Source organism: Aspergillus brasiliensis (assembly GCF_001889945.1).
Source record: "Aspergillus brasiliensis CBS 101740 unplaced genomic scaffold ASPBRscaffold_1, whole genome shotgun sequence".
Lineage (NCBI taxonomy): Eukaryota > Fungi > Ascomycota > Eurotiomycetes > Eurotiales > Aspergillaceae > Aspergillus > Aspergillus brasiliensis.
In genome coordinates, this window is record NW_027137442.1 from 316434 (window position 1) to 327138 (window position 10705).

Below are 10705 nucleotides of genomic sequence, written 5' to 3' on the forward strand. Positions count from 1 at the left end.
CAGAATCCCCGTCACGTTGGACAAGACCATAACAATCCACGGACGCATCAGGGATGATGCCTCCGTTCGGGCTGTGGCTTCGGGGCGCACGGGCAGCCAAAGCCACATGTCTGTGTCTTTAATCAGTGGGCTGCTGAGCAATAGCAATACGTAGCTTTTGCGGGGATCCTTCCGCTTGCCGAAGACGCCCTGTCGATCAGTTGTGCAGTGTAGGTTAATTGGGAATGCGTCTGTAGGGTCCGGACCCAGCCTCCGCTCGGAATTGATGCGTGCGCCATATCTCCTTTCCCTCTTTGCTAGTGACTTCGCGGTGTAGGCAGTGCCCCAAGTTATTGAAAAAAAGGTGCTCAATTCTGCAGCAGTTCAGAAATTTTGATTACTGCTCTCAGTTTCTGTCTTGCCTTCGCCACGAGATTTGAGTTGCATGGTTGCATGCTGGAGCAAGGGGTGGTGAAACAGAGAGAATTCGCCGAAATGAGGTGTAATAGTTGGCTGAGACAAGTACGAGGGATCTGGGTACGCGTTCTGGAGCTGAAGTCAGTTAAACTATACTGTGTGCAAGACATTCTCAGGATCCCCAGTTTTGCTATCTCAGTTAGTGTCTGTGTAGCAAGTCGAGGATAATAGTTGTACAGAGTAGGACCGAGGTGTTTCCGAGAAGCTGAGGCAGATAAGATGCTAAGAAGGAGATCTGATTATCCCTTACTGATCCCCAAGGTGTCCAGGCTTCGGCTTTATTCTTCAGCTTCGAAACTTAAAGCGCGCATGTTTGGGTGAGTCTCGGCCTAAACTAACAGTGTAAGTATTGTTGAATAAGATCGACCGATACTGCAGCTTCTAATCAGCAGCTGGACCTGAAGAATATGCACGGATAGAGAGACTTCCATTATGGTTTAAGAAAATGTGAGGAAGAATGCTGAGCATGGCCAGAATGACGGTTTTACTTCGGGCGGAGATTCTGGTTCGGTATCGGTGTTTGTTTTGTATTTCCTCACATTCCTCTCTCTTTCGCATTCGGCAATCCTCAGTTCGTCGGCATCTTCCGACCTATACTTTCGCATCCACTTTGACAGGTGGGCTGATCGTCTCCATCTATTAGGATCTCAGCGGATTCATTGAAGACTGCAGCTTCAGGAATCATGGGCTCTCTGGTGAGATGTCTACTGTTAGAACGGGGCTGATATTGAGCCTATTATACAGGACGCCCTCCAATCCTAACAGTGTCTCAACCTAGGGGCTTAACTGAACACAGAGTCTACTATACGATGCACTGTATGACACTCCGGCAAGATTTACGCCTGGAGCGACAAACTGGTCTGAGCTATCTCTACAAGAAATAGTTCAACATGGTATGCATCTCACCAGAGCCAGTTGAAAGGCAGGCCTTTGATTTCCCGTTAGCGCAACATGTGCCACATAGCTTTGGTCTACGACAGCTCGGGAAATTCAGCTATAGCACATCTGGAAGCACCCTGTGCTGCCTAACTGAGCAAATGTACACCAGGGGTTGAGATCCATAACTGTCTTCCAAATTACAAAACTGAACAGTGTTGAGAGTACCAAGACGTTGGGATATGCGATAGTTCACACACCGCAAGACGCCCTGAAATGTCGCTTAAAGAGACCGGCGTTTGTACGGTCCACCTGTGCTGTCTCGGACATCATATGGTGCGTTTCAGCATCAACTTGACCTCTTGGCATTTATCGGAGCGAGTACCCATCCAAAGGACATTAAGACTTGTTCCACGTGCGGATGCTTTATTACTGCCGTCAAACTTTGGCGAAGGAATAGATTAAATTGAGGAGTATACCTATAGGAGGACGAACCCTGATATCTAACGACACCTCTGACTCGTGGATTGGCGCTTATGCTCGACAATCACACCAGCTGATATCGCGCGGAGCTTCCTCCGTCCGCCAGCCAAGAAACGAGTCCGTCCACCACTGAAGAGTCTGGCCAAGACATGGATGGGTCCGAAGCCCTCTAAGATGATTATTTGGGCAAGTGATCGACAACATCACGGAAACTCGCTGTACCCTCCAGAGGCAGTCGGAGCATTCCACCATGGAAAGCTTCTTCTACATGTTAAGCTGAGAGGGAATATGATCACAAGGAGGGTGTATATTGGGCCATCTGGAAATATGCAGGATATATGTAAACGAGATCCGTTTCTGGAGAAGTTCTGCCATATATTCAGCTACCCAGGAGCCAGTCAGCTATTGGTGGAAGCTGTTTACTGTCCAAGACTTTAGACCAGGGGTTATGCATGAAGAATCGTTAGCTTGACGGCCCTGGCTCCATCGGTACTCAGGGTTCGGCAGTGCTCCTGAAATCACTTATTTAACGGTAATCTCGCGACGGACAAGAAGTGCTTGACATGGTTCTGACACTGTCAAAGGCCAAGATGTTGTCCAGAATATCTCTTCTATCGCTGCTATCGCTTGCAGCTGGGGTTGTCAATGCAGATTTTGGCATAACGACCAACGATGATTCCTATGTCATTAATGCCAATTCTCCCAACTCGCTGGTGTTTACTGTTGACCGCGGAAGTTGCGATATCACTTCTATCGTGTATTATGGCACCGAGCTGCAGTATTCCGGCAAGGGTAGCCATATCGGTTCCGGCCTCGGAACTGCGACGGTTTCTGCTACCAAGAGTGGTAAGCTGGACCCATCAAGGACAGCGGAAGTGAAGCTGAATGCGGGCAGGCGACTACATCAAAGTGACCTGTGAAACGGACACGTTGACCCAGTATATGGTTGTCCATAATGGCGATCCTATCATTCATATGGCAACCTACATCACGGCGGGTGAGTCTTTGTCAAGATTGTCTACGTAGTATCTAACAATCGCAGAGCCATCTATTGGCGAGTTGCGGTTTATCGCCCGACTCAACTCAGATGTACTCCCTAACGAAGAGCCATTTGGCGATGTTTCCACCACTGCCAATGGGGAGGCGATTGAAGGATCTGATGTGGTATGTCTTATGAAGACGTTTGAGGACGTTGCTAAGTGAACGGCAGTTCCTCGTCGATGGCGAGACTCGCAGCAAGTTCTACTCCAGCCAGCGCTTCATCGACGATCAGAGACACTGTAAGAAATCTTGAACCATTTACAGAGTGATTGCTGACGTGAAAAGGCATTGCGGGCGATGCGCACCGCGTGTGCATGATTCTCAATCAATACGAAAGCTCTTCCGGTGGCCCATTCCACAGGTAAGTGCATACCCTATCCGCAGGAAACATGCTCACAGCTGTAGGGACATCAACTCCAACAATGGAGGTGACTACAACTCGCTCTACTGGTACATGGTACGTTACATATCGCAAATATACTACATATCGCAAACATATCACAGCTACTGACAAAACAGAACTCGGGCCACGTCCAAACCGAGTCCTACCGCATGGGTCTCCACGGACCGTACTCGATGTACTTCAGCCGCAGCGGCACCCCCAGCACCGACATCGACACATCCTTCTTCGCGGACCTCGACATTGAGGGCTACGTAGCCGCAGCAGACAGGGGAACAGTATCCGGAACTGCGTCAGGGGCAGACTCGAGCTTCGACTGGGTCATTCACTGGTATGCCTCTTCCCACAGTCACCAACCCTAGCTAATCGAATAGGTACAACGACGACGCACAATACTGGACATACACCTCGTCCAGTGGCAGCTTCACCTCCCCCGCGATGAAACCAGGCACATACACCATGGTCTACTACCAAGGCGAGTACGTCGTGGCCACCAGCGAAGTGACCGTCAGCGCCGGCTCGAGCACCAGCAAGAACATTTCCGGCTCGGTCAAGACAGGAACGACCATTTTCAAGATTGGCGATTGGGACGGACAGTGAGTTACCACATCTACGACACATCCCTTACACATCTAACATCTAACACTATGGTAATATAGACCAACCGGCTTCCGCAACGCAGAAAACCAACTCCGCATGCACCCCTCCGACTCTAGAATGTCCGACTGGGGCCCTCTAACCTACACCGTCGGCAGCTCCTCCCTGACAGACTTCCCCATGGCCATCTTCAAGGGCGTCAACGATCCAGTGACGATCAAGTTCACCGCGACATCCGCTCAAACTGGAGCAGCCACGCTGCGCATCGGAACTACCCTTTCTTTCGCGGGAGGACGTCCTCAAGCTACGGTAGGCCCCTCGCCCCTTCTTACATGTATGCAGTATAACTAAGATGAGTACCAGATCAACGACTACCAAGGCTCCGCGCCATCCGCACCTACGAATCTGAACTCTCGTGGCGTGACTCGTGGTGCGTATAGAGGATACGGTGAGGTGTATGATGTTTCGGTGCCCTCGGGGACGATTGTGGAGGGAGAGAATACAGTAGGTCTCTGATACCTTGTTGTGGGATGATATGCTGATGATTGTAGATCACGATTAGTGTTATCTCGGGTAGTTCTGGGGATGAGTTTCTGAGCCCGAACTTTGTAAGTTTCCCTCTCTTCTGTCTGGTATGAGATTGCTAACTGGAGTAGATCTTTGATTGTGTGGAGCTGTTTCAGTGAGATGCTGTCGATAGTAAGATGATTGGGTACTCAGTATAGTTGATGCAATGTAAAGCCCTAGATTATTTGGCCTTCATTATAAGATCTAGTCTAACCAACAGCACACTCATCTATACTATAATATATTAATCATGATCTATCTACTCCCCCCAACCTCCTAACAGCCACATACCCCAAAGCCCCAACTCCCACAACCCCCAACACCCACCTCATCCACCCACCCTTCTCCCTCCCACCCTTCTCTCCTTCCTCCCAAACCCGATGCACCAGTCTTCCCCCAACCCACACCATCCTCACATTCCGACTATCCCCATTCCACACCCACTTATGCACCTTCTCCTCCCACTTCTGCTTTTCATCAAAAATATCCACCGCACTCTCCACCCCACCTGTACTCCCCCACCTCCCCGCCGGATTAAACTTCCCCAGCTTGACCATCTGCGCATCCCACATCATGCCCTTATCAAACCCACCAATCTGATCCGCCATGTCCACGACCGCTGCTCCACCGCGAGTCGCGAGATAGAGTGCTTCTTCGATGGAGAGGACTTCACGAGGAACGTTGTCCCCACTATCATCACCATCATCACCATCTGTCGAAGACTTCTTCTTCTCCTTTGGAGCCATATGCGGCAATAACCTCGAGACCAAACACGCCTGTCTCACCGTCTCCAAAATACTCGGACTATACCCCCCGCTTACATCCGTGCCCAATCCAACGGTAATACCCGCATCGATCGCCTTGCGAACTTCACAGATCCCAGAGCCGAGGGCACTGTTCGACGCCGGGCAGTGGGAGAGCTTCGCATCATTATCAGCAATCATAGCGCGCTCATCGTCAGAGAGATGCACGCCGTGCGCGAGGATAGTACGCGGGGTGAGTAGGCCGAAGTAATTGTATACGGAAGTGTAGTCCTTCGATTCGGGGTAGAGGTCATGGACTAGTTTCAACTCGTCGAGGTTCTCAGAGAGATGGGTCTGGATGTGGAGTGGAGGTGAATAGCTCGCTGCGAGCTTGGAGAGTTTCCCCAAGGAGCGAGGGGTACATGAGGGGGCGAAGCGCGGGGTGATGATGGGGTGGATGAGGGATCCCGATGGGTCGAGGGTGTGGATGTGAGTGATGGAGGCTTCGGTCTTTTGGATGGCGAGGTCTGGGGACTCGTCGCGCAGGGTATCGGGGCATTGCGAGGGGCGGTCCATGCAGACGCGGCCGATTAGGGCGCGTTGGCCGCGTGCGTGGCAGAGCGAGGCGAGGAGGTTGGTGGCGGGGACGTGGAGCGTCGCGAAGTATGAGGCGCAGGTGGTGCCGTTGGCGAGGGTGCGGGCGATGACTTGGTTGTAGACGCGGTAGGCGTTGGGAGGCGGGATGGATGGGAATTTGCTGCTGCCGAAGGAGGCTTCGATGGGGAAGGTGTAGTTTTGCAGCCAGTGTAGGAGCCCGGCGTCGCCGAAGAGTCCGCTGTTGGGGTATTGGGGGGCGTGGATGTGGGTGTCTATCATTCCATATTCCTTTGGTGTTAGGGCTGTTGAAACAGATTGGATGTGAAGGGGGAAGGGGGGTATACCGATGAAGCCGGGGAAGAAGAACTCGTTCTCCTCTTCACGCGCAACCACTAATGTCACTTTCTCTCCGTGCCTGGCCTTGTGGCCATTCTTGTCATTGTCATCCACGACAGTCCATTTCTTCTGACGGAGAAACCTCTGCAGGTCTTTCTCATTGGCAATGGTCCAGTCGAAGCCCTGGATTGTGCCGTCGGCAGTGGATACCCAGAGCGCGCCGCGGGTGATGGCGAGCTTGTGGCCCTCTGGAGACTTAACACGGGGGAGTTGGATGAAGGTTCCCACGAAGAGGGTGTATTTGGGGGACATGGTGCTGTGCTGATGCTGTACTCGTAGAGGACTGTGTAGGTCGAAGCGGACAGCTGCTAGCTAGGAGCTTGTGTGGGGAAGTGCCAAACTGCGGGCAATGTGTTGCTGCGCGCACTTGCTCCAATCTGAAGGGTTGAATTGAGAAAGCTATCGATATCACAGCAGCGCAGCAGCGAACGCTCCAAACCTTCAGAAACAGAAATTAGAGAATGCCACTGCACAGCAGAGGTTCTTATAATGACGCCGTCGCGTCCGGTTCCGGGGCTGCTCGGCCGGCTCCGATCCTGAATGCGGCTAGCGTGGCGATAGTCACGATAAGATACGGATTGCCTATCTGGGATATCTATGTTTGACTAGTTTGCAATTGAAGTAATTGATTGAGAACATTCATTTTTATTATCTATAACGCCATCTATCATGACAATGTTGAATCGCTGGTCATGCACGTCGTAAATATGCAAGCCCAATCCAGAATGTTGAAAATATGGTATCAAACGCAATCGTACACATGGGTATCATAGACTATCTACTCGCTGTCCTCCACCGGTCCGCAGGTACAGAAGAGGTTCTGGTCACCGTAGGCTGCAACAGATTAGCAAATATCTTTTAAGAGGTGTGGCATAGTGGTATACTTACCATCATCAACACGGGTCACCGACGGCCAGAACTTCTTCTCGACCAGGTACGGCAACGGGTATGCCGCCGTCTCGCGGGTGTACGGCCGGTTCCACTCGCTGGACAACAGGTCCCGCTGGGTGTGCGGGGCCATCTTCAGCACATTGCCCTCCTGGGGCTGGGCGCCACTCTCCACGGCAGCGATCTCCGCCCGGATGGAGATGAGGGCGTCGCAGAACCGGTCAAGCTCCGCCTTGTTCTCCGACTCGGTGGGCTCGATCATCAGCGTGTTGGCAACGGGCCACGACATGGTCGGGGCGTGGAAGCCGTAGTCCTGCAGACGCTTGGCGATATCGATGGCCTCGACGCCGCAGGTGTCCTTGAACTTGCGCACATCGAGGATGAACTCGTGGGCACAGCGGCCGTTCTCGTTGGTGTACAGGATCGGGTAGTGGTCCTTGAGACGGGCGAGGATGTAGTTGGCGTTCAGCAGCGTGATCTTCGTGGCGTGGGTGAGACCCTTGGAGCCCATCATGTTGATGTAGTTGAAGGTAATGGGCAGGATGCTCGCGCTACCCCAAGGAGCGGCGCTGATCGGGGGCGAGGACGACTCGGTCCGCTTGGACTGGAGGTACTCGCTGCCCGGGTGAGAGGGCAGGTAGGGCCGCAGGTGCTCGGCCACACCAATGGGACCAACACCAGGACCACCACCACCGTGGGGGATACAGAAGGTCTTGTGCAGGTTCAAGTGGCACACATCGGCACCAATCTCGCCAGGCGAGCACAGACCGATCTGGGCGTTCATGTTGGCACCATCCATGTAGACCTGGCCACCATGCTGGTGGACAATTTCACAGGCCTGCTTGATACCGGGCTCGTACACACCGAATGTACTGGGGTAGGTGATCATCACCGCCGCCAGCTCGTCCTTGTGCTTCTCACACTTGGCCTTCAAGTCGTCCAGGTCCAAGTTGCCGGTCTTGGTGTCGCACTTGATAGTCACCACGCGCATACCAGCCATGGCAGCACTGGCAGGGTTGGTACCGTGCGCGGAGACGGGGATCAAGCAGATGTTGCGCTTGTCGCCTTCGTGGGCCTCCTGGTACTTCTTGATGACACGCAGGCCAGCGAATTCACCCTGCGCACCGGAGTTGGGCTGCACCGTGACTTCGGCCATCCCGGTGATGTCGGCCAGCTGCTGCTCGAGGTCATCAATCATCTGGGTGTATCCCTTGGCCACATCGGCCGGCAGGAACGGGTGCATCTGGGAGAACTCGGGCCACGAGATCGGAATCATCTCGGTGGTGGCGTTGAGCTTCATGGTGCAGGATCCAAGAGGGATCATGGAGTGGGCCAAGGACAGATCCTTGGACTCGAGGTGACGAATGTAGCGCAGCATTTCCGTTTCCGAGTGGTGGGTGTTGAACACGGGGTGGGTCAGGTAGGCCGAGGTACGTTCCAGGCTGGCAGGAACATGAGCAACCGCCAGATCCTCTTCCAAGCCGACCTCCGCCTTGGAGGCGTGGGCCGCAAACACGCGGAGGATAGTCTTCACCTCCTCACGGCCGACCGTCTCATCCAGAGAGATTCCGACCTTGGTATCATTCAGCCGGCGAAGGAAGATGTTCTGCTCACGAGCAGCCGCAATGATGGCGTCGGTTTCTTGGGCACCGGACAGCTCGACAACCACCGTGTCGAAGAGAGCACCACCATCAGCGCTGTTCGACTTGACTGGAACATTGTAGCCCAGTCCGGCGAGCTTAGCCTGCAGAGTAGTGGTCATCGACATGATGCGCTGGGCGATGGCCTTCAAGCCAGCAGGTCCGTGGTAGACGGCATACATGGCGGACATGTTGGCGAGGAGGGCCTGGGCCGTGCAGATGTTGCTAGTGGCCTTCTCACGACGGATGTGCTGTTCACGGGTCTGCAGGGCCAGTCTCAGGGCACGGTTGCCCAGACGGTCCTTGGAGACACCCACCACACGACCGGGGACCTTACGCTTGTACTTGTCGGCGCAGGCAAAGAAGGCCGCGTGGGGACCACCGTATCCCATAGGGACACCCAGTCTCTGGGCGCTTCCAAACGCAATATCGGCACCGAACTCGCCCGGTGCCTTGAGCAGAGTCAACGCCAGAAGATCGGTAGCAACACTGAAGGTACCACCGCTGCTGTGGATCGTATCACTCAGGGACTGGAAGTCGTAGATACCACCCTCGGTGTCGGGGTACTGAGCCAGCACACCGATCAGCTTGTCACCTTGTTCCTTGACCAGCTTGAAGTCATCCGCCAGAATATCGCCGACCACCAGGTTGATGCCGAAGCCCTCGGCGCGGGAGCGCATCACGGCAATGGTCTGAGGGTGGCAGAGGTGAGACACCACGTAGGCCTTGCCGGCTTTCTTCTGCTTCGACATGGGCAGGGTGGCCAAGGACATGGTCATGGCCTCGGCGGCCGCGGTACCTTCGTCCAAAACCGAGGCATTGGCAAAGGGCAGAGCGGTGAGATCAGCAGTCAGGGTCTGGAAGTTCAGGAGGGACTCCAGACGACCCTGACTGATCTCGGGCTGGTAGGGAGTGTAGCTAGTGTACCACGCGGGGTTCTCCAAGACGTTGCGGAGGATGACCGGAGGCACAATGGTCGGGTAGTAGCCCGTTCCGAGATATGTCTTGCCCGACACGTCGATTTGCTTGCGGTAGGTATCCAAGAGCTTCAGCATATCCGTCTCTCCCAAGCCACCGTGCACGCTGCTGTGGGGAAGATTGGCGGTGGAGTGCGGAGCAGACACCTTCAGGTCCTTCTTGGACAGGATGTCCGCCGGCAGCACTTGCTTGACGAACTCATCGAGCGACGCTACCGGGGGATCCAGAGTGGCAAGCATCTCCTTGGCGGCATCGGGCGAGGGGCCAATATGACGTCTGGGGAAGGTATCGAGGGGTTGGAACAGATCCGGGGGATGAGGCACGCCATGATCCGCGACGGAGCTGGTGTAGACGGGGCGTCGTGCGGAGGGGGACTGCTGTGTGGTGGTGTGAAGGGAGCGAATCAAGGGGGAGGCTCTCCGCAGAGCAATTGGCGAGGGAGCAGCGCGCACTCGTGAGCGCAGCGCCAGCTGGCGAGTGCCACGCAGAGCGCACCAGGATGCAGCCATACCTACAATTGAGGAAGTCCAACGATTCAGAAATGGTGGACGGTAGGTAGGTAGAAAGGAAGTATAGGGAAGGGAGGTATAGACCCGGCTGCGCGAGTTCAGCACATGAGATTGCGCAACACAGTTGAGTCAAAGGAGGGAAAGATGAGGAGAGAGGAGAGAAGAGAAAAGATACGAATAATTTTAACGATGAGTGATAAAAGAAAAGAATCGTCCGGAGGGAGAAGATAGCCAGAATAATAATCCTCCATCGACCGCGGGCGCCACGGTGACTCGCGTCGGGAAACTGTGGCTCTGGCCGATAACGCTGCTCCCGGGCCAATCAGAGGGCGAGAATCAGCTCCGGTCCCTCGCGAGGGAGCCCCGCCATTTGCGATAAGCCTGCGATAAGCTGCACTTTTCCGCGGGAAATTCATGTGCATTTTGTCTCGTGGATGCATTCTTGCAGTGTTTCTTCACTATGGCTGATGGCTCAAAACATTATCTCTGACATACTACATATACCTCAAGGAGCAGATACCCCATTGTTCACGT

At 54.1% G+C, this 10705-nt stretch overlaps 3 protein-coding genes across 3 annotated transcripts; 1 reads left to right on the plus strand and 2 right to left on the minus strand.

Moving 5' to 3' along the window:
• The first annotated feature begins 2088 nt into the window (after nt 1–2088).
• rglA (putative rhamnogalacturonase B) lies at nt 2089–4604 on the plus strand. The gene is made up of 12 exons (XM_067621968.1): nt 2089–2661; nt 2711–2812; nt 2858–2979; nt 3026–3095; nt 3142–3217; nt 3262–3313; nt 3376–3587; nt 3631–3852; nt 3916–4162; nt 4217–4357; nt 4405–4461; nt 4510–4604. Exons 1-12 carry the CDS (start codon nt 2379–2381, stop codon nt 4537–4539), a joined length of 1614 nt encoding a protein of 537 aa, XP_067484105.1. The 5' UTR covers nt 2089–2378; the 3' UTR covers nt 4540–4604.
• A 64-nt stretch (nt 4605–4668) lies between these two features.
• On the minus strand, nt 4669–6408 carry ASPBRDRAFT_114296 (chlorohydrolase family protein; the record flags this gene model as incomplete). Its single annotated transcript, XM_067616810.1, has 2 exons — nt 4669–6032; nt 6105–6408. 2 exons carry the CDS (start codon nt 6406–6408, stop codon nt 4669–4671), a joined length of 1668 nt encoding a protein of 555 aa, XP_067484106.1.
• A 371-nt stretch (nt 6409–6779) lies between these two features.
• ASPBRDRAFT_36045 (glycine decarboxylase subunit P) lies at nt 6780–10377 on the minus strand. The gene is made up of 2 exons (XM_067623424.1): nt 7045–10377; nt 6780–6990 (listed from the first exon to the last, which is right to left on the minus strand). The coding sequence occupies exons 1-2, from the start codon at nt 10169–10171 to the stop codon at nt 6935–6937; spliced, it is 3183 nt and encodes a 1060-aa protein (XP_067484107.1). The 5' UTR covers nt 10172–10377; the 3' UTR covers nt 6780–6934.
• Between the last annotated feature and the right edge of the window lie 328 nt (nt 10378–10705).